General features: G+C 48.6%; 1 protein-coding gene across 2 annotated transcripts in view; it reads left to right on the top strand.

Moving 5' to 3' along the window:
- clcn2c (chloride channel 2c) overlaps positions 1-27,836 on the top strand; it is an 870,815-nt gene that overhangs the window by 129,945 nt on the left and 713,034 nt on the right. For both annotated transcript variants that reach the window (XM_072474258.1, XM_072474257.1), the window contains exon 2: positions 11,421-11,577. In XM_072474258.1, coding sequence (XP_072330359.1) covers positions 11,421-11,577 — 157 coding nt within the window. The remainder of the gene's footprint in view (positions 1-11,420; positions 11,578-27,836) is intronic.

The raw sequence follows: 27,836 nt of genomic DNA, 5'->3' as shown, positions 1-27,836 counted from the left end.
TTCAGCTTCCGAAGTCTTTCATTGAATAATGGAGCAAATGATGGAGGGCATCGAGGGGGTGCAAATCAATGTGGACGACGTGATCATCTAGTCCACGACGCCCGAGGATCACATCGCTCGCCTCAGACAGGTTTTCCAGAGGATCCACGAGAATGGCCTCCAGCTCAACAGGGCCAAATGCTCATTTGGGCGGTCCGCGATCAAGTTTCTGGGTGACCACATTTTGCAGCAGGGTGTGCAACCTGATGCTGACAAGGTACTGGCAATCAATGCCATGAAGACCCCAGAGAACAAAAAGGCGGTCCTACGTTTCCTTGGGATGGTAAATTTTCTCGGAAAATTCATTCCTAACATGGCATCCCACACCACAGCTCTCCGGCATCTCGTAAAAAAGTCCACAGTGTTCCAGTGGCTTCCCGCATATCAAGCGGAGTGGCTTGAGCTGAAGGCGAAGCTCACCACAGCCCCAGTACTGCCGTTCTTTGACCCGACCAAGGATACCAAGTCATCCACAGACGCAAGGCCGGATGGCATTGGTGCGGTGCTCCTCCAGAGAGACGACTCCTCGTCCTGGGCTCCAGTGGCATATGCATCCAGGGCCATGACTCCGACCGAACAACGGTATGCCCAGATCGAAAAAGAGTGCTTGGGTCTCCTGACAGGAATAGTCAAGTTTCATGACTATGTATACGGTCTGCCAAAGTTCACGGTGGAAACAGACCACAGGCCTTTAGTCCACATATAATCCAGAAGGATTTAAATGATATGACACCTCGACTGCAGCGAATTTTTCATCGTCTCCGCCGATATGACTTTGATCTCTTCTACACACAGGGTAAGGAGCTGATCATCGCGGATGCCCTATCCCGATCCATCACCACGCCATGTGAACAGGGCGACTTCATTCACCACATTGAGGCACAGGTACAGTTGTATGCCAGCAACCTCCCAGCCACTGATGAACGAGTTGTCCAAATACGCAAAGAAACTGCCAAAGATCCTCTACTGCAGCGTGTGATGCAACACCTCGCCCATGGCTGGCAAAAGGGGCAGTGCCCCCAGTTCTTCAATGTTAAGGGCGAGTTAACGGTTATTGAGGGGATCCTTCTTAAACTGGATAGAATCGTCATTCCTCAAAGCATGCAAACCATGGTGCTCAGACAGATCCATGAGGGTCACCTTGGGGTCGAGAAATGTCGACGCAGAGCTCGGCAGGCAGTTTACTGGCCTGGCATCAGCCAGGACATTGCCAACACGGTCCTCAACTGCACAACATGCCAGAAATTCCATCCATCCCAGCCCAAGGAAACACTGCAACAGCACGAGATTGTGACCTCTCCGTGGTCCAAGGTGGGGATAGACCTCTTTCACACAAATGGGTGTGATTACGTGCTTTTAGTCGACTACATCTCCAGCTACCCGGAAGTGGTGAAACTGTCGGACCTCGCGTCCAAGTCAGTCATCAAAGCCTGCAAAGAGACGTTTGCCAGGCACGGGATACCGCTCACAGTAATGAGTGACAATGGTCCATGTTTCTACAGCCAAGAGTGGTCCGACTTTGCACGATCCTACCACTTCAGGCATATCACATCCAGTCCCCATTACCCGCAATCAAACGGGAAGGCCGAGAAGGGGGTCCATATTGTCAGCGGCTGCTTTGCAAGGCTGCAGACTCAACCTTTGATTTTAACCTGGCGCTGTTGGCATACAGGGCATCCCCTCTGTCGACTGGTTTGTTTCCGGCGCAGCTGCTCATGAACCGCAACCTGTAGACGACTGTTCCAGCCATCCATGTTCCAGACCTTGACCGCCTCACGGTGCTGCAGAAAGTGCAGCGATCCAGGGACCAGCAGAAGATCACGTATGATGCTCATGCCACTGATCTGCCTGCGCTGGCACCAGAAGATGTTGTCCGCGTCCAGTTGCCTGAGGGAGGCTGGTCAGCCCCAGCTGTTGTCGTCAGACAGGCCGGCCCCAGATCTTTCATTGTTCAACTGGCTGATGGATCCATTCTACGGCGCAACAGGAGGGCGCTGCGCAAAGTTGCCTGCCCACCACCTGACCGCACTTCTCCGCATGTCATCATGCCGTGTCAGGACATCTCGCACCACGTGGCCACTGACCTGGCAGCAATCCCGCCTGTCCACGAGGCCACCGATCTGGCAGCAATCCCGCCTGTCCAGGTGCCGGCGTCCCCCCCTCCACCTCTGAGGCGATCAACAAGAATTTGTCGCCCACCACAAAGACTGAATCTATAGACTTGAATCCTGTAAATTTTGTTCAGTTTGCTCTGTATCTGCACGATAGACACCTTCCCATGTACATATGTTCATTCACTCACCACTTGTACATAGTCATACATGTATATACAGCCACATTCCAACATTTATTTCAAAAAGGGGAGATGTCATGTATATAATGAGATGCAGACAGGCAGTGATTGACACACAGGATAACCAATGAACACACACGACACAGAACAACCAATCACCAGACAGGACACTACCACTATAAAACACACAAGGCATTAAGACTCTCCCTCTTCTCACAGGATACAGCTACAGAGATAGTTAGAGTGCACAAGGCCGTGAGCACCGTCTCCATGTGACAGAGAGCTAGTCTGGCCAAGCCAGTCAGAGGTTATCAGTTTAGATTAATAGAGTGTCAACCCACTGCAGATTATGTACAGCAACCAGCAGGTTCAATAAAACAGTGTTGGACCATCTCCTGTGTCGGAAGCCTGTTTCTAGTCTCATTGCATCCAGTTGCAGTCAATGTTAAACCAACTCCGATAACACATCAGACATCATTTGGGGAATTGAACACCTCTAGTTAAGTTTCTACTATGTCCACGGAGCATTAGCGGAATCTTTGAGCTAGCCTATTTCTGACCCCTTAATTCAATTCCCTGTCCTTAAGTTTCTAGAATATTCATCCAACCAGCACAAACAGGGGCAGTTAAGAGTCACCCACATTGACATGGGCCTGGAGTCACATGTCGGTCTGATCGGGTAATGGCAGATTTACTTCCCATTAGTGAACTAGATGTTTTTTTTATGACAATCATCAAATTAGACTTTTTTAATTCCACATTTTTTTATTGAATTCAAATTTCATCATCTGCAATGGTGGGATTTGGACCTGGGTCCCCAGAGCATTACTCTGGGTCTCTGGTTTAGTCCAGTGACAATGCCACTATGCCACTGCCTCCCCACTGCAAGCCCCTGTGAAACTCCTCTGATGGAAAGGAGGAAGAGACAGGATTGGATTTAATTGAAACTGAATTAAAACTGTATCTCAAAATCAAACCAAAGAACTGCTTTTGTGACCACAGTATTTATGTGCCTGGTCCAGTTTATTTCTGGCTAATGTAACCTTGGGTATTGGTGGCAGGGTAATTCAGCAATAGCTCTGCTTTAACAAAAATAAATTTAGCGTACCCAATTCTTTTCTTCCAATTAAGGGGCATTTAGCATGGCCAATTAACCTACCCTGCACATCTTTGGGTTGTGGGGGTGAAACCCACGCAAACACGGGGAGAATGTGCAAACTCCACACGGACAGCAGTAGCACTGTTGTTAAATGTCAAGGGAGATGGTTAGTGTCTCTTTTTGGAGCATGTTATTGCCTGGCTGTTGTATGGCACAAATGTTACTTGCCACATATCAGCCCAAGCCTTAATGTTGTCCAGGCCTTGCTTCATGGGGTCATGGATTGCTCCAGTATCTGCGGAGTCATGAATGGTACTGAGCATAATGCAATCATCAGCGAACATCCCTACTTCTGATGTTATGTTGGAGGGAAGTTCATTGATGTAGCAGCTGAAGCTGGTTGGATCTGGAACTGTACCTTGAGGAACTCCTGCAGCAATGCTCTGAGCTGAGTTGATTGGCCTCTAATAACAAGAACCATCTTCCTTTGTGCCAGGTACAAACCAGTGGAGATTTTCCCCTTGATTTCCATGGACTTCAATTTTGCCTGGGTTCCTTGATGATACATTTGGTCAAATGCTGCCTTGATGTCAAGGGCAGTTACTATTACCTCACCTCTGGTGTTTAGCTGTTTTGTCCATGTTTGAACCAAGGCTGTAATGAGGTCAGGAGCTGATTGATTCTGATGGAACCCAAACTGAGTTTCACTGCATTATTGTTGAGTACATGTTGCTTAATAGAACTGTCAACAACATCTTCCATTACTTGCTGCTGTTTGAAGATAGACTGATGGATGGTACTTGGCCAGACTGGATTTGTCCTGTGTTTTTCTTGTGGACACGACATAACATGCACAATTTTCCACATTGTCAAGTAGGTACTGTTTTGTTAGCTGTAAGGCAGGTAATCTGTGCTACTCAACTCAGTTACAGTAGAGGCTTTGGAAGAAGGCTCAAAGTCGTCCAGAAGTTTTACAGAGGGTTTATTGAGCAACACAACTTAAATAACTGTGTGAGTTCTTACTTTAAGAACTGTACTAGTAGAAAGGTTACAACTTTTTTATGCTCTACAATGAGGCCAGACCACACTTCACAGCTCCAGGGTCTCGGGTTTGATTCTGGCTTGGGTCACTGTCTGTGCGGAGTCTGCACATCCTCCCCGTGTGTGCGTGGGTTTCTTCCGGGTGCTCCGGTTTCCTCCCACAGTCCAAAGATGTGCAGGTTAGGTGGATTGGCCATGATAAATTGCCCTTAGTGTCCAAAATTATCCTTATTGTTGGGTGGGGTTACTGGGTTATGGGGATAGGGTGGAGGTGTTGACCTTGGGTAGGGTGCTCTTTCCAAGAGCCGGTGCAGACTCGATTGGCCGAATGGCCTCCTTCTGCACTGTATTCTATGATGATAAACTAGCAGCCCTGAGCTAAATCTCTGCCTCTGTTCTCCTCACAGTCAAATCAGCCACAGAGGCCAGAGGGCTGCTTGCTTCCCTCTTTTATACATGCCAGTGCTGCCCCCTAGTGGTCTTTCCATTACTCATCAGCCCCTTCTGTACATACCCATGTAAAGATCACTACAGGTACCAGTGTTGTGGCTGCACTGAAATAGCTTAGCTAAGGGCAGGGCTGGTTCTGGAGCACAGGTCTTTAGTCTGAATGTTTGCAGGTGCAAAAGTACCTATTTTACTCTTTCTGCTACCTCATTGTTATAGTTGAGATCAAAAAGTTTCATAATAATATTGGCTCTAAATTGGATATCATGAGGATTTGATAAATGCTCTAGAAATGAAAGTTTGCTCTTTAATTACTTTGTGTTCTGCTCTTTCCATTCAATTACATTTCCTTTACCTGCTTTTCTATTCATATCAGTCAGTTTCCACTTTTTAATTCCTGTTCAAATGGAAAATTGATCTGGGACACTCTGGGAAGACGTCAGTACCTCCTTGTTAACCTTAAAGAATTTCAAGTTTAAGTGTACATCCATATTAACAGTGAATATGTGTACCAGAGTCTCATGCCTTTTGCTCTGACCCTGAACCAGAAGTTAATGGGGGATAAATTTGCAGCGACTGGTAAAATGGATGCCTCCTCATCCATGATATACTTTTAAATAACCCTTTTTCAAAATAAAAATGCCATGCCAAGGAGTAATAATTGTTTTATTTTTGCTCGTGGTTGTATAATACAGGGCAGTAGGTTAATTGCGGGTGGACCTTTTTTCGGATCTCTGGAGTCTTTCATTATTTAAGCCAAAGCATTTCAAACCAGAGGCTTAAATTTCAGATAAATACATTGCCCTGGGGACCCAATGTACCTTCATTGTTCTTGGGCCAAAGTAAATTGCTCTGCACAAAAGGCTGTATTTCATTTAGAATTATAAACGTGCACTAGGAAATGAGATTAGTGATTATCATTGCTCGTGCACTATCTACAGGAAGTAACCAAATGCATTGCCGTCTAGGTTTGATTTGTTAATCATTTGAACATAATAGTAATTCAAACTGTTCATGGTTGGAAATCCCTAACGATGTCTTTGCTGTTGTAAATGTATTCCATCCACCATGGTGCTTTTTCCTCCCCTCTCCGTTTACATAGGTTGCCCTGTCTGTTGGTTCTCTGCAGTGACTTTGTAACATGTATTGAGATATGTGGATTGAATCTTTGAGGACATATGGTTTTCTGGGATGTAGTTATTAACCAGCCACTGCCGGCAGTGGGTGTAAACAGGGTAAGTAATGAGCAGCGAAAATGACCTGAGCTGTGTTATAAAAGCACAATGCAATGAGGTTTCCAATGGTGTATAAGTCTGGAAAAACAAGTAGAATCCCACTTCATCTTTTGCTAAAACATTGGTACTGTGGGTCATTTGTGGTGACCATGTAATTTTTATTTTGTAATGTTATATGTATGGAGGATATACTTGATGCTTCTATCTAGCCCATATTATAGATAATGGACAAAATATTTGAAATACCTTGTCAAATTTACCTTCTTTTGCAATTTGACAATATTGGCCATGTTCACACGCTCTGTCTGTTGAATATATTTGTCGTGCTCTGTTCGAATCTATTGCAGGATTACTTTTTTATCATTTACCTGTTACTTAGCTGCAGTGAGGTTACTCGACACACCCAAGTACATCAGAAGAGTGTTTGAAGCAGTAAGCTGATAAAATGGCCCATATTGTGAAATAATTATAAGGATTAATCTCCTAGTATCTTTTTTGACTCTTGATTTTATAATGTTGTGCTAGAGGGGACGTATTAAGAGGGAATGTTTGAGTAGTTCAGCAATGTTGTCATTTGTTTCATGGCTAAATTCAGAATAATACTCTTGGGGTTATATAATCTTGAAGGCAAACCATCCATGCACAGTGAGAGATGTCTTGAAGGCCATCTGCCTGTCACAACCAGCATTCAGTGATGCAAGGCATGCCCTGGAAGTTTAATGCATCTGAGTTCAATAGTTGTGTCAGTTCCAATTATCATTCCGTGAATGTGGCATGATGGTAACTGCTGCTTTTGCTCATTCTTGACATTTCCTGGTCTAATTATTTGAGGAGCATGGGTTTTCTTGTAAGAATTTTGGTGCAAAGTAACTGATTCTTTTCCTATCTGTACTGTAGCAATGGTGTTGCTGATTTTGAAGTTCATCATTTTAATATGCACACATGTCAAAGTACAGTATGTGCAGTTGAGCAGATGTGCGCAGGACTCCCGGATAAATGACTTCTATGCAAACCTTGAGATTTAGTAAGAAGACAGCCTAACGCCATGTTGCTGAAGCTAAGTGTATAACTATCATCAGGCAATCTGAACAAGACAGAAATGTAAGAAAAGCCTGATTAAACATTTATTTATGTTTCTGGAATTGGTAAAATTACCAATGGTAATTGTAATTTGAGTTAGGTTGCTGATGCGTGCAGATCAGCAGTTACAATGCAGAATTGGTTTTGTCACAACTAATGGCCTGCAATTTTTGGGGCAATGTTTGGCAGCAGTCTCTCCTCTAAATCACAAGTTTATGGATTGCAGTCCAACCCCAGGGCTTGAGCACAAAAAATGTTGACGCTCCATTGCAGAACGATGGAGCACTAACTACAATGCAACGGGTGCCATCTTTTGGATGAGGTGTTAAGCTGAGGCCCCATTGGCCTCCTTGGCTGAATGGAAAAAGTTCCATGCCACTATTCCAAAGCAGAAAAGGGAAGTTATTTCTCGTGTCCATGGCAATATTTATTACTCTGTCTACATCGCAAAGAACAGATTACGCGGCCAATATTATCTTGCTGTTTGTGGGAGCTTGCCGTGTGAATATGGACTGCTGTATTACAACAGTAACTACACTTAACACCTTATTGGCTGTAAAGTGCCTGGAAACAGTGGGGGTCATGAAAATAAACAGTGGGGGTCATGAAAAGCGCTCTATAAATACAAGTCTGTCTTTTTGTATTATTTTTGGGCTCCACGACTAAACTCATTTGAAGTTGAGGGGTGGAATTTTCCCAACCTGTCTGTGGTGGGTTTCGTGGCAGATGGGTGTGGAGAATCTGGCAAGAGCCAAAAGTTGGAAGGCATAAAATTAGGTTGCAGTTCTCCCAATGGCGGATTAATGGTGGGTCGGTCTTCCCACTGGCAGGTGGGGTGAACGACATTTGCATTAATTTGCATCTTGTGACTGCTCGTTAAAACAGCTGAGCAGTGGTGTCCTGTCAGGCCTTCCAATTTTGTGTCACCCGGGTCTGGAGGGCCAGGTTCGAATCTCACCACAGCAGATAGTGGAATTTAAAATGTCTGGAATTAAAAGTCTAATGATGACCATGAAACCATTGCTGTAAAAACTCATCTGGTTCCCTAATATCCTTTAGGGAAGGAAACCTAAACCTTACCTGGTCTGGCTGGTCTGGCCTATATGTGATGCCAGATGCACAGCAATGTGATTGACTTTGAAATGGCCTAGCAAGCCACTCCTTTGCATTCAACCGCTTCGAAAACACAAAAAAGGAATAAAACTGGACCACTCGGCACCGGAACCGACAATGGCAAACCCAGCCCTGCCGACCCTGCATTTATATAGAGCCTTTCATAAGTCCTGGATGTGCCAAAGCACTTGATGGATTTTGACATGCAGTGATTATTGTAATTCAGGAAAAGCAGCAATCAATATTGCATTCTCCCTTCTCGGTATTGCGCTGAGATCCGTGGGCTCCAGCCTTTTTTTCTATCCTAGAAGCCACACATTGACATTCCAGGTTCTAAGCTACAGTCTTTTTTGAATGATTTGGTTGATGAGTTGACTTAACATTCTCTTGCATATTCATTTCAATGGACAGACTGAGCTTGTTACGAAAGATTAAGACAGTCAGCCTTAATTGTGTGATTTCCGAATAAGGGTTGTTGATAGTTCTGAGGCTCACAATCAGCAACTTATTATGGGAGAAACAATTGAAACCCATCCTTCAGACAGCTGTATGTCAGCCGAATTATGTTTTCTGTCTGCCGATTGTGGACCAAGAGGCTGTTTAGGTACAAGCGCATTCCCATTTATCTACCAGCTGGCCAGTCTTTCAGTCCAGTCAAATTGGACCTTCCAAGATAAATCCACCAGGCTGCAAGAAACCAAGTCCACCTTGAGCAAAAATAGAACATTCTGGATAAACTCGGCAGGTCTGGTAACATCTGTGGAGAAAAACAGAATTAATGTTTCAGTTCTAAGCGATTTAGTATCTCGATCACATCCAAATCGTTGGAGTTTGGAACAGGATGTTTAATAGGTCATTGTTCTTCCTCATGGGCCATGGCCTCCCAGTTCATTGAGAATACACACTAAATAGCAAAAGTTCTTCATTCTGGACACCTGTTTCCCCATCATACCCTTTACATGAAGAGATCTGGTGGCAGGGAACGGTGCCAGTTTTAAACACTTGAGTGATAATGGCCTGAAAAATGCTGACTCTCAGGGTGGGTAAAAGCAGAGACAATGATTGATTTCAAAAGGAAATTGAGTGGATACGAATGAAATAATCTTGTAGAGCTGTGGGCAAAGGGGATGACTGGATTGCTCGTTGGAGATCATTCAAAACATTAACTTTTTTTTTTACCACAACCCCCTGCATCTCTTGGCTAAAACCTTAATGGAAACAGCGTTTCTTTTTCTACCTTACCTAAACCTGTCCTGATGCTGTAACATGATGGTGCAGATCAGATTGAGATGTGTTATTATGCAATGGAAATGTTATCCAGCATCTTACGTGTGACATCATAGCATTGAAAGTAACCTGTTCCTCCTCCTCCCTTTCTCACTGTAAAGAGAGAATAATTTTTTTTAAAGGAAAAGAAATCCTGTTCAGATATATGACTTTGTGAATCCAGTGATCAAGTGAATTGCTTGCATGCCTAGTCTTAGTAAAAAATAAGGGCCTGCATTTATATCGTACCTTTCAGGTGCCAGGGTTTGCCAAAGAAAGAGCTCTGGAGTGCAGTCATGATTATAGTGTAGGGCATTGCGATTGCAAATTTGCAGACAACACATTTTCACAAGCTGCATTAAGATCAATGTCAAGATAATCTGTGACAGCCTACATTATCCATTTACGCCTCTGGATTGGGGTTTGAACCCATGAACTTCTGACTTGGGTGAGTATTATTACCGTTCAGTCGTGCAATCGACCATTGCCAGTATCACTGGAATAACGGCCGGACATCTGACCAAAGATGCGCCCTGGAGAATTGCCTGGGAATTTTGAACTTCCGATAGGCAATTCCCTTGCTCCCTTCGACACCCCCCCCCCCTCTCTTCTCCCCCCCCCCCCCCCCCCCCCCCCAAAAAAGAAATGTCTGTGATGATTCGGAGTTAGAGTCGGAGACGTCAGACGTTTCTAACTTTCCTGGATAACTATTCCGGTAAGTCGGAGGAATCCTGCTCTTAACTTCTGGCAACTGTACAACTGATGACTCCTGCCCCCCCGCCCCCTCCGTCCTCCCCATCCATCTCTCATACTCCGCCCCCACCCCCAACTGACCTACATACTACGCATACATAGATAAAAGCAAGTTACTGACGAAGAGTCACCCAGTCTCCGTGTTAACTGTTGTATTTACACCTATGCTACCAGAGCTGCTGAGATTTTCCAGCATTTTCTGTTTTTTAACCTCGCGCACATACTTGCTGACTGACCCAATTGCTCACACACTCATTCATTAATGCACTGAGGGGCTTGAGGATCTTTACACACCAAAATGTGGCTGCTTCTGCCAGAAACTGGGAGAATAGCTTCTGTGCAGATTCTCTTTGCTGCTCTCTCTATGGATTCCCTCTCTGAGGGGGGTTCTGCAGAACACTCCATTGGAAGTTTGGCCAGGAAAATCTTATGAGGGTAAGTGGGCAGTTTTCTGACTGATCAAATCAGATACAGGGGTTCCAACGCTGACCGGAAGACTTGGGCCAACACTGGAGCTCCCCACTTCTTCCTCTCTTTATACATTGTATGGCATTGATTGCAACATAATGCTTTTCTTGTGTGCTGATCCCTCCCTGCTTCTATAAAACCATTTTATTATTTGTAGTTCCCACCCATTAACATGTTTATTCGCAACAGCTGGAGTATGCACTTTTTTATTGGGTAAATGAGAATTAAAACTGGGTTTGTCCTGGTAGCTAACTGGTGTTTTGTCACAAAAAGTGATAATTTCAGTCCACGAAATGTGCCAAAAGTGCAGTGGTAATGTAACTATAATCATGCATCTCAGCAACATCTGTCAACAGCAAATGCAGTAATTCTAGACATCCCTCTTTGAGAAGCTGTCTGTAGTTTGTTCCATTGTAGAAGAAAGTTGACTTGGTTGAATACTTATCAAATCAACAGAGGTGATGAAGATAAAAAGAAGTTTGAATCTGGGATGGGAGTGTGGCCTTTCATTATTATAATGTTAACAGTGCCCCTTGTGTTTATGCTATTTATGTGACTTTTCTTTTCCCCCCCCATTCATTATTAGATGTATGGCAGATATACCCAAGACTTGGGTGTATTTGCCAAAGAAGAAGCGGCTCGTTTGCGCCAAGAAAAGGACCACGCAAGAATATTTTCAAGAGAGCATATTAAGCGTGTTGAGTTAATCGAGTACGACAGGAGCCGTTGCTCTAGGTGTAGAAGTAAGTTGTTTTAAACCATATATGTGACCATGTGGCAGCAAATATTAATATTTGGTGCAGAATATTGATTGACAGCTATATAACACAATGAATGCTGTTTTCCAGAATATTTAATTGTGAGTGCATTGGGCAATGACGGCTCCATTGAGTGTGTTGAATATTTATTTTAAGAAAACACCACGAACAAAGACAGATTGTTATGCCTTTTTCGTCACATGCGGGTTTCATGGTTAAGAAGCAAGTGGTTGACTTGGAGTGCCCTGTCGTAGCACAGATCTTTCAGCAGATAGGCTGTGGTGAAGAACTCCATGTGCAATTGTTTTATCAGGCTGACCTGTATGAATGATTTTCTTTTTGTCATACTTGAGGTTAACAAGCTCATCCCAAATGTTTTACTGGAGGAATGCCTATTCTGTTTCTGAGCAGGTTCCTGCAGTAATTGAAACCTCTCTTAAACCAGAAAATAAAGATGCAACATTTTTTTGAAAAGATATATTTTTCTGATGTAATATTAATGGATTTTTTTGGGGGGAAATGTACTTTATGTTTAAACTGGCCATGGACCATTTTCTTTGCAAAAGGGAAGTGGAAAAGGAAGGAAAATGATTTATCCATCCCCTGTGAAAATTAATTGATAATCCAGGAAATCCAGATAGGAAGGATGGGACAATCCCTGTTGGGTGGAAGAAAATCCCCCCCCCCCCCCCCCCCCCCCACTCCCACCCCCGCACCCCCGACAAAGTGATTATATTTCTTACTAAACCTTTCTGTATGGCATCTTCATGTCATCTAGCATTATTTGCTCATAAATCTACAGATATTTGTTTAAAGAAAACTGATTTTTATGATGCCCTGGCATCAATGTTTCTATTTACTAACGTGCGCTTCAATCTGTGCCTCAGGTATTGTCTAAACAATCCTGACTTTTCTCATGGCGAGTTTTGCTGGAATTGTTCGACAACAGCTTAGATGAGACAGAAAATGAAGCTTTTGCTTTGACTGCAATGGGCAATCCGAAAGTAAGGAAAGAAAGACAGATTAGTGCTTTTCATGACCACCAGACGTCTGAAAATGCGTTACGTCCAGTGAATTGAGTGCAGCTGTTGCAATCTGGGCACAAACTACAGCCAAGATGGCACTAGTTTTAAATTGTGATTTGTCTTGACTGGAGTTCAAATTCATTTACATATCAGCAAATGTAAAATATGTCCGGAACCAATGCAATCAGGTAGCATTTTATAAAAATTATAGTGTGATAACAAGGGACAATATTGTTAAAATTGATGAAAATATCATAGAAATAAGCAGCGCTTTAATTGCCGTTTAGTTTTGAGTAACCTTGGGTGGAATTACAGGGGCGATGAATTACCAACCAGCCCCCCTACCCAACCCACTGACCTAAAAGTTGGTCAACACTTTGCCGACCAGAAATCCAATACCCTATAGTAATGTTATGTACCAAATGGCCTTAATTCGTTCTGAGTGAGTGCCCATCTGGGAGGAGGTCTTGAGAGCTTCAACTCTCTAGTCCCAGCAGCACCAGAAATAGTAATGGCCACTGCTGGGACTGCAACCAACCCCCATGAAGAACTGTAGGTGAATTGGGACTTTTTTTTTTAAAGTCTGGGGACTTTGGCGGCTATGACTGTGAGCTTTCAGCAAGAATGGATGGGTGACCACGGCTGAGACACCCCAGCAAGGATGTCAGGGAGGTCACGTTAGAGGGGCCTTCACATGTAGGGATAGATGCCGCTGGACTTCTGCGAAGGCAGCACACTGGGACCAAATCTCAGGATGCCCTACTCAACTAATAGAGTCTGTGGGCCATGAGTGACTTTGCTAGAGCTGTCTGAACAGGCTATTGTGATCAGAACAGATTGTTTCTGCCCATTACAACCTCCTGCTGTGCCCGGGGCTTAACCCAGGCCAGAGGACAACATTCCCAAATGACCTCCCCTCCGGACCCGTACAGAGTACTACAGGGGATATATCACATAACCTGTAGTTGGTCTTCCACATGTATATCAAAGAGGTGACCTATGGACTTCCGGTTGCGGCTATGCGGAGCTTAGTCGCACGTTCGGCAGCTCCTGCTAAAAATGGACCTTTGGGCTCTTTTTATGGCCCTAACGGTGCTTGTTCAACGTTTCCCAGTGTGGGAAGGGGACAGCACATTCCCCCGATGGTGTATGGATTGGACCAGGAGTGGGGCGATTTATAAAAAAAAAAAAAAGTGGCATTGAAGCAAAGAAAGGTGCGAGGAAGGAGGACCAAGATGGCGGCGGGAGGAGACATGGCAGCGTGGAGGCAGTGGGCGCAAGAGCAGCAGGAGCTTCTCCAGCGCTGTTTTAAGGAACTGAAAGCAGAGCTGCTGGAGCCGATGAAGGCTTCAATCGATAAGCTGCTGGAGACCCAGACGGCCCAAGGGGCGGCGATCCGGGAGGTCCGGCAGAAGGTCTCGGAGAACGAGGACGAGATCCTGGGTTTGGCGGTGAAGGTGGAGGCGCACGAGGCGCTCCACAAGAGATGGCAGGCGAGGTTCGAGGAGATGGAGAACCGGTTGAGGCGGAAAAACCTGCGGATCCTGGGTCTCCCGGAGGGGCTGGAGGGATCGGACGTGTGGGGGCCTACGTGGTCACCATGCTGAATTCGCTGATGGGAACGGGGGCCTTTCAGGGGCCCTTGGAGCTGGAGGGGGCCCACCGAGTGCTGGTGAGGAGGCCCAAGCCCAGCGAGCCACCGCCGGCAGTGCTGATACGGTTCCACCGGTTTGCTGATCGGGAGTGTGTGTTAAGGTGGGCCAAGAAGGAGCGGAGCAGCAGGTGGGAGAACGTGGAGGTCCGGATCTACCAGGATTGGAGCGCGGAGGTGGCGAAGAAGAGGGCCGGTTACAACCGGGCGAAGGCAGTGCTGCACAGGAAGGGGGTGAAGTTCGGTATGCTGCAGCCGGCACGTCTGTGGGTCACCTATAAGGATCAACACCATTATTATGAGTTCCCGGAGGAGGCGTGGGCCTTTGTTCAGGTCGAAAAACTGGACTCAGACTAAGGGTCGGGGATGAGGGGTCACGGTGGAGGGATGGTTGGGGATTGTCGGGTTATGTTTCGAGGGGGGGTTCTTTGTTTTTTGGGGGGTTGTTTGGGCACTGTTTTAATTAGGTCCGCCGGGCGGGCTCGTGGGGGTGTAGGTAAACTGCTTGGGGGGTTGATGGTCGGTAGGGGAGATGGGGCCCCGCAGGGGGGGAGGGGGGGGGCGGCAGAGGGAAGAGAGGACTGAGTTGGGGGTAGTGGGACCGGGCATGGAAAGGGTGCTGCGCCAGGGGAGGCGGGGCCGGGCGAGTGGAAAGCGCGGGCTTTTCCCCGTGTTTAGGGCTGAAGGGGCGGGGCCGGAGCTGGGAAGCGCGGGCTTTTGCTCCCGCGCTGGGAGTGGAATGGATGAGATCCCGCTGGTAGTGTGTGTGGGGGGGGGGCTGATCCGGCTGATAACCTGGAATGTAAGGGGACTGAATGGGCCGGTCAAGCGGGCCCGGGTGTTCGCGCACCTGAAGGGGGTGAAGGTGGATGTGGCCATGCTTCAGGAGACGCACCTGAGGGTGGCGGATCAGGTAAGGTTGAGAAAGGGGTGGTTAGGGCAGGTGTTTCACTCTGGTCTGGATGCAAAAAATTGGGGGATGGCGATCTTGGTGGGGAAGAGAGTGTCGTTCGAAGGCGTCGAGCATTGTGGCAGACAATGGCTATAGGTATGTGATGGTAAGTGGCAAGCTGCAGGGAGAGCGGGTAGTGTTGGTCAATGTATATGCCCCGAATTGGGACGATGCAGTGTTCATGCGGCGTATGCTGGGCCGGATTCCGGACCTGGAGACAGGGGGCCTGATAATGGGGGGGGATTTCAACACAGTGCTAGATCCAACATTCGATCGCTCTAGGTCTAGGACAGGCAGGAGGCTGGCGGTGGCCAAGGTGCTGAGGGGGTTCATGGACCAGATGGGAGGTGTGGATCCATGGAGGTTTACGAGGCCGGGGGCCAGGGAATTTTCATTCTTCTCCCATGTTCACAAGGCCTACTCCCGGATTGACTTTTTTGTCATGAGCAGGGCGCTGATTCCGAGGGTGGAGGATACGGAGTACTTGGCGACAGCCATTTCTGATCATGCTCCGCACTGGGTGGACTTCGAGTTGGGGGAGGAGAGGGACCAGCGCCCGCTGTGGCGCCTAGAGGTGGGTTGCTGGCGGACGAGGAGGTGAGCGGGCGGGTCCAGAAGTGTATAGAGAGGTACCTGGAGGCTAATGACAATGGGGAGGTGCAAGTAGGGGTGGTCTGGGAGGCGCTGAAGGCGGTGGTCATAAGAGAGCTGATCTTCATTAGGGCACACAAGGAGAGGGGGAGAGGAGAGCGAGGGAGAGGTTGGTGGGGGAGATGGTGAGACTGGATAGGAGGTACGCGGAGGCCCTGGAGGAGGGATTGCTTAAGGAGCTACATAGCCTCCAGGCTGAGTTCGATTTGTTGACCACCAGGAAGGCGGAGGCGCAGTGGAGGAAGGCACAGGGGGCGGTATATGAATACGGAGAAAAGGCGAACCGTATGCTGGTACACCAGCTTCGGAAGCGAGAGGCAGCTAGGGAGATCGGGGGAGTTAGGGGTGGAGGAGGGAACACGGTGCGAAGTGCGGTGGGTATCAATGGGGTCTTCAGGGACCTCTACGAGGAACTGTCCCGGTCTGAGCCCCCACTGGAAGAGGGAGGGATGGGTCACTTCCTGGACCGGCTGAGGTTTCCGAAGGTGGAGGAGGGGCAGGTGGCGGGGTTGGGGGCGCTGGTTGGGTTGGAGGAGTTGGTTAAAGGGATAGGGAACATGCAGGCGGGGAAGGCACCGGGGCCGGATGGGTTCCCGGTTGAATTTTACAAGAAGTATGCGGACCTGCTGGGCCCGCTGTTGGTAAGGACCTTTAATGAGGCAAGGGAAGGGGGGGCTCTGCCCCCGATGATGTCTAGAGTGCTGATTTCCCTGATCCTGAAGCGGGACAAGGATCCCCTACAGTGTGGGTCATATAGGCTGATCTCACTCTTAAATGTAGACGCAAAGTTGCTGGCAAAGATTTTGGCCATGAGGATAGAGGACTGTGTGCCTCAGGTCATACATGAGGATCAGGCGGGGTTCGTGAAAGGGAGGCAGTTGAATACTAATGTACGGAGGCTCTTGAATGTTATAATGATGCCGGCGATGGAAGGGGAGGCGGAGATAGTGGCGGCGATGGATCCGCGCGGAGAAGGCGTTTGATAGGGTGGAGTGGGGGTACCTGTGGGAGGTGTTGAAAAGGTTCTGGTTCGGGGAGGGGTTCGTCAGGTGGGTGAGGCTGCTGTATGAGTGGAGAGTGTGGCCACGAACAGACGGAGGTCAGAGTATTTCCGGCTACACCGGGGGATGAGGCAGGGGTGTCCCCTATCCCCCCTGCTCTTTGCACTGGCGATTGAACCCATGGTATTGAGGGAGTCGAGGAACTGGGGGGGCTGGTGCGGGATGGGGAGGAGCATCGGGTGTCGCTCTATGCGGAATATTTGCTGCTGTATGTGGCGGACCTAGTGGGGGGAATGCCGGAGGTGATGAGGATCCTTAGGGAGTTTGGAGATTTTTCCGGGTACTAGCTTAATATGGGGAAGAGCGAGTTGTTCGTAGTGCACCCGGGGGACCAGGCGAGGGGAATTGGTGAGCTCCCACTAAAAAGGGCGGAGAGGAGTTTCAGGTACCTGGGGGTCCAGGTGGCTAGGAGCTGGGGGGCCCTACATAAGCTTAACTTCACGAGACTGGTGGAGCAGATGGAGGAGGAGTTTAAGAAGTGGGACGTGCTGCCACTCCCCCTGGCGGGCAGGGTGCAGTCAGTTAAAATGACGGTGCTCCCGAGGTTTTTGTTCCTGTTCCAATGCCTCCCCATCCTGATCCCTAGGGCCTTCTTAGGTGGGTTAACAGGAGCATTATGGGGTTTGTATGGGTGCAGAAGACCCCGAGGGTGTTCCTGGAGCGGTGCAGGGATGGGGGGGCGTTGGCGCTGCCTAACCTCTGTGGGTATTATTGGGCCGCCAATGTGGCAATGGTGCGTAAGTGGGTGATGGAGGGGGATGAGGCAGCATGGAAGAGGCTGGAGGTGGCGTCCTGTGTGGGCACGAGCCTGGAGGCGCTAGTGACGGCGCCGCTGCCGCTTCCTCCAACGAGGTACACCAGGAGCCCAGTGGTGACGGCTGCTCTCAAAATTTGGGGGCAATGGAGACGTCACAGTGGGGTGGTGAGGGCCTCGGTGTGGTTCCCGATTCGGGGGAACCATCGGTTTGTCCCGGGGAGGATGGACGGAGGGTTTCTGACCTGGCACAGCGTAGGTATTAGAAGGATGGGGGACCTGTTTGTGAACGAGAAGTTTGTGAGCCTGGGTGAGCTAGAGGGGAAGTTTGGGCTCCCCCCCCGGGAACACCTTCAGATATACGCAGGTAAGGGCGTTTGTTCGTCGGCAGGTGGTGAAGTTCCCACTGCTGCTGCCACGCGGGGTCCAGGACTTGCCTTTGTGTTGATGAAGGCTGTTAATTTATTATTTATGTATATGGGGGGGGGGTCTTTTCTTTTTGTCTTTTGTTGTTGATATTTTGTGAATATTTGAATAAAAATTATTTTTTAAAAAAGGAGGTGACCTATGCACTCTTTATATTCTGGTGGATTATACACCTCCTTTCTGATTCAAAATAAGAGTGCATTAGGGTTCACACCCATGGCTGGGTGCTGTAATGTACTCCTGCTCAAGACCAGCTCAGGAGGTTTTCTTAACTCCAAGTAACTTCTCTTGATTAGTATGCAGCTTGTATGTGATCAAAACAAGATGATTGTACAAGTCTGTGCTCGGTTTGCAGAGTGCTGTCAAGACACATTCTAGGTTTACAACTCACCAGGAATGTTTGAGGATGTTTGCTTGGGGATAAGAGAGAAAGAGTTTCATTTATATAGTGCCCTTCCTGACCATCAGATATTAAAGTGCTTTATGGTTGAAGTACTTTTTGAAGTTGTGGGAACTTCATTGTAATTTGGGAAACGTGACTGACTTTCCACAAGCCGCAATGTGATAATTATTAGATATTCCCATAACTTCCTGGTTCCCCAGAGCCGCATTTGCAGGTACCCCAATGATACGTTGGGGAATCCCCTTCCACGTAAATGTTTGCTCAGAAGTTCTATCTTCTTCATCTGGACAATTGCGCTGGGCGAGAAACCATCTGACAGAGGTGATTTAAATCGCTAACTTCTGATGGTTCCACCAGTTGTACCCTGATAGTTACTCTGATAAAGTTGGAGGAAAATAATCACTGCTAACTTCAGAGTAGCTATTTAAGAAACACAGCCTCACATGGGACACCATCCACACATATGATGCCCCCTCCTGGACTGCCCACCCCCCTCCCCCATTGCTGGACTGAACCCTGCCCACGGCCCCCCCACCCCCTCCCTCCTTGAATGGGGGATTGAGTGACCACCCGCCGATCTGACCCTCTGAGAGAAGAAATTCCTCCTAATTCCTGTCTTGAATGGATATCTCTGTACTCTGAGATGATGCTATCTGGTCCTAGACACTCCCACAAGGAGAAACAAACTTTCCGCATCTACCCTGTCGAGCGCCATGAGAATCCTATGGGCGGGATTCTTCGGCCATGCCCACCCGGTGGCTGGAAATTCCCACCCGAGGTCAATGGACCTTTACATGGTTTGCGTCCCGTCCGTGGCGATCGTGCAGCGGGAGCAGTCGAAGCAGCCAGCCCTATGTGTCTCTAAGGTCGCCTCTCGTTCTTCTGAACTCCAATGAGTACAGGTCCAACCGACTCAATCTCTCCCCATGAGAAAATCCCTCCATACCCAGGATCAATCTAGTGAACCTTCTGTGGACTGCCTCCAATGCCAGTATATCTTTCCTTCGATCAAAGTCCCAAAACTGTTCACAGTATTCCAGTTGCTGTCTGTATAATTTTAGCAAGACAAGACTTCCTTATTTTTATACTCCAATCCTTTTTGAAATAAAGGCCATCATTTCATTTGCTTTCCCTATCACCTGCTGAACTTGCATGTTAACTTGTTGTGATTGATGCACGAGGACCCCCAAATCCCTCTGTGTTGCAGCATTCTGAAGCCATTCCCTATTTAAATAATATTCAGATTCTTTATTCTTCCTACAGAAGTGCATAACTTCACATTTCCCTACATTATATTCCATTTGCCAAGTTTTTGCCCACTCACTTAACCTATCTGCATCCCTCTGTTGACTCCTTGGCCGCAATTCTCCCAACATGGAACAAAGTCCCCTAGCGAGTGCGTTTAGCCGCGTGTTAACCGGCACAAACCGTGCCAAGAAACATATGGCTATTGACGTGGCCTGAATGGGGAACGCGTGGCCAAGGCCGCGCAGAGCCCCGTTTTGTACAGTGGGAGCTTCACTCGCCGGCTTTCCCCATTGTAGCCGAGAGATCGGGAAGCCACTTTTAAATTTGGGGCAGCACGGTAGCATTGTGGATAGCACAATTGCTTCACAGCTCCAGGGTCCCAGGTTCGATTCCCGGCTTGGGTTACTGTCTATGCGGAGTCTGCACGTTCTCCTGTGTGCGCGTGGGTTTCCTCCGGGTGCTCCGGTTTCCTCCCACAGTCCAAAGATGTGCAGGTTAGGTGGATTGGCCATGCTAAATTGCCCTTAGTGTCCAAAATTGCCCTTAGTGTTGGGTGGGGTTACTGGGTTATGGGGATAGGGTGTGACCTTAGGTAGGGTGCTCTTTCCAAGAGCCGGTGCAGACTCGATGGGCCGAATGGCCTCCTTCTGCACTGTAAATTGTATGTATGAAATGGCACCCCGATCTCCGATGCCTGACCTTTCCCCCTCTTCTTATGGCACAGTTGTTTCTGACCCGCATTTCTCATTGGCAAAATCTGATTGCTAAATTCTACTATGTTATAGTCACTGTTTCCTCAGGAACCTTTTACCTTGAGATTATTTATTAAACCTGCTTCGTTAGACATTACCAGATCCAAAATGACCTGATCCCTGGTTGGATCCACAACTTATTGTTCCAGGAAACGGTCCCAAATGTACGCTTATGAATTCTTCCTCATGGCTACCTCTGCCAATTTTATTTTCCCAATCCACGTGAATATTAAAGTCATCCATGATTAATGTACTGCCTTTTTTACATGCCCTCATTATCTCCTGATTTATTCTCCATCCTACATATAGCTACTATTCGAGGGACTCCAGATTACTGCCACCGGTATGAACTTCCCCTTGTTATTTCTTACCTCCATCCATATGGATATAACATCTTCCAGTCTAATATAATTTCTTGCTATCATACTCATTCCATCTCTTATTAACAGATTTGATCTCCTTGTAACCACCTCTTAGTAAGTAATGGCTATAAGATCATACCCATTTCAATTTGTGCTGTTAATTCATTTATTTTGTGCTGAATACTACATACATTTAAGTAAAGAGCCATTAATTTTTTTTCTTGTTGCCATTTTGCCCCCGTTGACCTTATTTCCTTCTCTTTCTTTTTGGTGTTTGTACACTCTGTCCCTTCCTGTTAGTATCCTTACCTAAATAGCTGCCTTGCAATACTGCCAAGTCCTTTTGTATTGTAAGTCTACGTATCCCCTCTCCAGAACCATCCCTCCTCTATTTAGTTTAAATAGCGCCATGGGAACATTTACATCCACCCAAGCTGAAAGATGGGACCCTGGTTTAAGGGACATAGGCACTTTGAAGACAAAAATCAGAGCAGTATTTTAATTGCATGGTATTTCAGATAGTGTGTACCTCTAACAATGCCCCATAAGGTGTACCATCAAGCTCACTATCCAGCTCCCAAAGCAAAGGTTAAGGTAGCTTGATAGATACAGAGGATCCGAACAGAACGTCCTGCATCATTATGACCTGCGGGACAATAGCATTAAGCAGTAAGGATTTCAGATAGGCAAGGTATCTTCATTTTAATGAGGGATAGGTGGGTGAGAGGGGGCAGCAGAGGTAGGAAGGCCAACACAACTCTTTCCAGCCAGAAATTGTAACAATACTTGTACAACACTGCAGATGATGTGTTCAGTATCTACTGTGTGAACTGTACTCCTATGCAGTAACATATTCTTCAATACCTCAGTAACCACTCTATTGATGACCTTTAGAATTTTTGACAACAAGCTCTTTGAACAGTCTGCAGAATGTGTGAATAACGAGCTTTCAAACACAACATTTGTGATGTGACGATCCACTTATAATTTGTCTCACATCTGGAATATCTTCAGCATTTTTCAAAGCCAGTTTAAAGCTCAATTATGTCGCCTGGTCCATAGTTGCTCCCTTGGCTTTACAACTTGGTTAACAAGCTAACAGTGTTTGGAATAATCACATACACGTTTATTAGCACGTCTATGTGGTTTTGACGGTAATGCTTTTGAAAGATCTGTTGTGGCAGCTGGTACAATGGGCCCATTATAAGTACCTGTGTCTTTCTGAATTAAACTTTTGGTGTTCACCAATCTATTTTGCCTTCAATCCAAAACCAAAATCAATCCAACCTCAGCCATTGAGCTTCAATGTGCAGAGTATACTTATGTGTGCACGTCCTCAGAAACTGAACTCCTATTCGTTGTTAATGTGGTGGCTCGAGACATACACTGGAGGCTTCTAGTAGTAAACAAAAGGGGTTTAATGATGAAAGGCAACGACAGTTACAAAACAGGCACAGAACACTGTACAACTGGTCCACACTGCCATCCTGCTTCCGGAGCAAACTCCCCATTGTCTGTGGTTCACGCATTCCTGTGCGATTGGCCCTGAGCCAGTCACATGGTCTGTGGAGACCACCCCCTTAAAGGGGCCATGCTATCACCCCCTCCCCGAGTTCCTTTTACAACTACTCCAAACCTATATACAGAAGTTACGAATGTTATCCAAGACAATAAGCGCAAGATAGTACATCAAAAAGTCAATCGGCTTGGAGATCACTGGGTCCTCCCGGACCTCTGTAGCCCTGCCACAAGCTCGGCACTCTTTTGGGTGATCAAGTGGTCAACAGTAGGTGCCACCTCAGGAGGCCCAATTCAGCAGGCGAGTTGGACTCACCAGCATCGGCGGGTATAGCTGGTTGAACAGAAAACTAGACAGATTTACAGGAGTGTTCACAATGCTAGCTTGACTTGACCACTCCAAGTTGGGGGTCGCCATCAATTATCTCAAGTGGTCGATGCACTTTCTGACTGTCTTCTCATTCACACTGACTACAAGTCACCGAGCCTGGCTAGGCCACAAACGATCCTGCTCATCAAGGTGAGCTTGAAGTGAAATTATGGACCAAAACCGGGTCTCCCACCCAGAATAACCTGCCACCTCTCTGTTCTGACCGCTGAATCTTCAGGGAGGCTCTGATGTGCCTCCACCCTCCCTGCCAAATTTGGAAACACAAGACCCAATTGTGTTCTCAACCAATGGCCTATGAGCAGCTCAGCTGGTGTGACCCCCCCCCCCCCCCCCCCCCCCCCCCCCCCGTAGTGGAATTGGAGATTGAGTTGTATAACAGTTTAAAAAAAAAAATTAACCAACCTCTGGCGAAGGGGGTTATCAGATTACATTTTAATTGGATTCTTGAAAGTTTGGAAGGCCCTCTCGGTCAGACTGTGTGACGATGGGTGGTAGGGGGGCTGTCCTCATGTGTCGTATGCCATTAGCTCGCACAAAAACCTGGAAATCCTCACCAGTGAAGGGGATGCCGTTATCCTAAATAATTGACTTACGAATCCCACGAATGGCAAACACTCTATGCAAGGCATCTATCGTGGCCACCGAAGTAGTTGTCCTCATCTCTTGAACCGATAACCAGTTCGAGTGGGCACCCACCAGCACTAAAAATATCTTGCCCATAATCAACATGGACCCCGGTCTACAGGTAAACTGGCCATTCCCAATGGTGAAGGGTGGCGGAAGGTGGAAAGGATTGCTGAATTTGGCAAGAGTGGCACTGTTGTACCAGTTCTTCAATGGCTTTATCTATGCCTGGGCACCAGATGTAACTATGTGCCAACATCTTCATCTTTGCCTGCCCTGGGTTGGTACTATGTAGCTCTTGAAGGAAGGGCTGCTGGCCTGAATTGGGACAGCCAGCCGTGATCCTTGCAGAACCTTTTTAAAATTTGTTCATGGGATGTGGGCATCGCTGTGGGCGTCGTTGGCTGGGCCAGCGTTTATTGCCCATCCCCGACGGCACTTAAGAGTCAACCATATTGCTGTGGGTCTGGAGTCACATGTAAGCCTGACCAGATAAGCACTACAGATTTCCTTCCCTAAAGGGCATAGTGAACCAGATGGGGTTTTACGACAATCTGCATTGGTTGCATGGTCATCACTAGACATTTAATACCAGATTTTCATTGAATTCAAATTCCAGATCTACCCTGGTGGGAGGTGAACGCGAGTCCCCAGACCATTACTCAGGGTCTCTGGATTATTAGTCCAGTGACAATCCCACAACGCCACACGTCATCTTCAAATGCCAACTCGTCCTGACAAGCGAAGGATGGCTTCAACTGTTGGTACTTCACGTAGCGCCAGCCAGTCTGTTTCATTTGTTCAACCTTAGAAAGAATAGGATCTCTTTGGGTCCCGCTCTGGATGTGCTACGGACCCTGGCCGAGTGTCTTAGGTTTAAAGCTAGAATGATCTACTCCAGTACAGGTGGTGGCGGAATGCTCTTAAGTAGGGGCAGGTGACTTGATGCATCTGCATCTATTGAAGACTTCCGGTAGCGGCCATTACCTGCTAGGTCATGCGAACGGCAGCTCCCGCCGGGATCGGTGTTTCGGGCCGCTAAAAGGAGCGGTGGCGGCAATTAACAGGAGGGACTGGTGTGGGAACAGAGTGGAAGAGCCCCCCCCCCCGGTTGGTGCATGGAGAGGACCAGGAGTGGAGACGGCAGACGCGCAAACCCAGGGAAGAAGGTTGAGAAGGTCCGGGAGGACAAAATGGCGGCCGTAGAAGATCGGGAGGTGTGGGCCCAGTGGGCCAGAGAACAGCAGGAGCTCCTTAAAAACTGCTTCATGGAGCTGAAAACGGAGATGCTGGCCTCCATGGAAAGAATTGTGGTGACCCAGAAGGCGCAGGAGAAGGAGATCGAGGAGGTGAGGAGGAAGGTGGTGGAGAACAAGGACAAGATCCTGGGCCTGGCGGTGAAAGTGGAGGCGCACGAGGTGCTCCATAAGAGATGGCAGGAGAGGCTGGATGACCTTGAGTGCAGGTCTCGGAGCCACAATCTGCGGATCCTGGGCCTTCCTGAAGGAGCGGTGGGGGCGGACGCGAGCACGTACGTGGCCACAATGCTGGGGATGCTGATGGGCGCGGGGGCCTTCCCGCGGTGGGTGGACCTTCGACTGGGGGTGGAACGGGGTCAGGGCCCTCTCTGGCGACTGGATGTGGGGCTGCTGGCGGACGAAGAGGTGTGCGGGCGGATAAGGAGTATTGAGAATTATGTGGGAGCGAATGACACAGGAGCGGTGGCAGTGTTTTGGGAGGCTCTGAAGGCAGTCATTAGAACAAAGAACAAAGAACAAAGAAATGTACAGCACAGGAACAGGCCCTTCGGCCCTCCAAGCCCGTGCCGACCATACTGCCCGACTAAACTACAATCTTCTACACTTCCTGGGTCCGTATCCTTCTATTCCCATCCTATTCATATATTTGTCAAGATGCCCCTTAAATGTCCCTATCGTCCCTGCCTCCACTACCTCCTCCGGTAGTGAGTTCCAGGCACCCACTACCCTCTGCGTAAAAAACTTGCCTCGTACATCTACTCTAAACTTTGCCCCTCTCACCTTAAACCTATGCCCCCTAGTAATTGACCCCTCTACCCTGGGGAAAAGCCTCTGACTATCCACTCTGTCTATGCCCCTCATAATTTTGTATACCTCTATCAGGTCTCCCCTCAACCTCCTTCGTTCCAGTGAGAACAAACCGAGTTTATTCAATCGCTCCTCATAGCTTATGCCCTCCATACCAGGCATAGGGGAGAGTTAATTTCCATTAGGTCCCATCGAGAGAAGAAGGAGAGGGCGGAGAGGGAGAGACTGGTGGGAGAGATACTCAGGGTAGATCGGAGGTACGCGGAGGCCCCAGAGGGGGGGCAGTTGAACAAGCGCCGGAAATTACAGACGGAGTTTGACTTGCTGTCCACGAGGAAGGCAGAGGCGCAGCTGAGGAAAGTGAAGGGGGCAGTTTATGAGTATGGGGAGAAGGCGAGTCGGATGCTGGCGCACCAGCTGCACAGGAGGGAGGCGGCCAGAGAGATTGGGGGAGTGCGGGATAGGGAAGGCAACATGGTGCTGAGCCCAGAGAGGGTCAATGAAGTCTTCAGGGAGTTACGGAAGGTTATACGAGTCGGAACCCCTCCGGGGAGGGGGAAGGGATGAGGCGGTTCATGGACCGGTTGAGGTTCCCAAGGGTGAAGGCAGAGCGGGTGGAGGGACTGGGGGCTCTGATTGGGTTGGAGGAGGTAGTCAGGGGGCTGGCAGGCATGCAGACGGGCAAGGCCCCGGGCCCGGACGGCTTCCCCGCAGAATTTTATAAGAAGTTCTTGGAGCTGCTGAGCCCGCTTCTGATGAGAACCTTCAATGAGGCAACGGAAAAAGGGATCCTCCCTCCGACAATGTCGCAGGCATTGATCTCGCTTATCCTGAAGAAGGAGAAGGATTTGCTTCAGTGTGGGTCCTACAGGCCGATATCCTGAACGTGGATGCCAAGCTGTTGGCAAAAATTCTGGCCACCAGAATAGAGGACTGTGTCCCGGGAGTGATTGGGGAGGACCAGACAGGGTTTTGTTAAGGGCAGGCAGCTGAACGCGAACGTGAGGAGGCTCCTGAATATTATCATGATGTCCTCGGAGGTGGGGGGGGGGGGGGGAGGTGGAGGTGGTGGCTGCGATGGACGCGGAGAAGACCTTTGACAGGGTGGAGTGGGAGTATCTGTGGGAGGTGCTAGTCAGGTTTGGATTCGGGGAGGGATTTATAGGGTGGGTCAAGCTGCTGTACCAGGCCCCCGTAGCGAGTGTGTCCACATACCGGCTAAGGTCGGAATATTTCAGGCTGCACCAGGGGACGAGACAGGGGTGTCCCCTGTCCCCGTTGCTGTTTGCCCTGGCAATTGAGCCGTTGGCCATTGCGCTCAGAACTTCGGGGGATTGGAAGGGGCTGGTGCGCGGAGGGGAGGAGCACCGAGTCTCCCTCTATGCAGATGACCTGCTGTTGTATATTTCGGACCCGTTAGAGGGGATGGGGGAGGTCATGCGGATCCTGGGGGACTTCGAGAGGTTCTCGGGGTATAAGTTGAACGTGGGGAAGGGTGAGCTGTTCATGGTCTACGGTAGGGGCCAGGAGGAGAGACTGAGGGAGCTCCCGCTCAGGATAGTGGAGAGGAGCTTTCGGTACTTGGGGATACAAGTGGCCAGGAACTGGGATGCCCTGCACAGGCTCAACTTAACCCGGCTAGTGGAGCAGATGGAGGGAGAGTTTAAAAGGTGGGATATGCTCCCGCTTTCCTTGGCGGGACGGGTGCAGACTGTGAAGGTGACGGTTCTCCCCAGGTTCCTCTTCGTATTTCAATGCCTCCCCATTTTCATCCCCAAGTCCTTCTTTAAGCGGGTGAACAGGATTGTTACGGGATTTGTGTGGGCGAATAAAACCCTGCGAGTCAAAACGGGTATTCTTGGAGCGCAGCCGGGGGAGAGGAGGACTTGCTCTGCCGAACTTCTGCAGTTATTACTGGGCGGCCAATGTGGCCATGATCAGGAAATGGATGATGGAGGAGGGGGCGGCGTGGGGGCGGTCGGAGGCGTCGTCGTGTAGAGGCACCAATCTAGGGGCATTTGTTACGGCTCCGCTGCTGTTCTCGGCGGCGTGATGCACCCCTAGTCAGGTGATGACGGCGGCACTGAGGATCTGGGGGCAGTGGAGGAGACGCAGGGGAGAGGAGGGGGCCTCGGTGTGGACCCCGATACGGAATAACCACAGATTTGCTCCGGGTAGGTTGGATGGGGGGTACCAGGCTGGTATAGGGCAGGTATTAGGAGGATGGGGGACCTGTTTATAGACTGGGCTTTCCCCAGCATGCAGGCGCTGGAGGAGAGGTTCGGCCTGCCCCCGGGGAATGCGTTCAGGTACCTTCAGGTTCGGGACTTCCTTAGAAAACAGGTGGGGACATTCCCGCG

This window comes from Scyliorhinus torazame, chromosome 14 (genome assembly GCF_047496885.1).
Source record: "Scyliorhinus torazame isolate Kashiwa2021f chromosome 14, sScyTor2.1, whole genome shotgun sequence".
Classification (NCBI taxonomy): Eukaryota; Metazoa; Chordata; class Chondrichthyes; order Carcharhiniformes; family Scyliorhinidae; genus Scyliorhinus; species Scyliorhinus torazame.
This window is presented reverse-complemented; position numbering and strand designations above follow the sequence as displayed.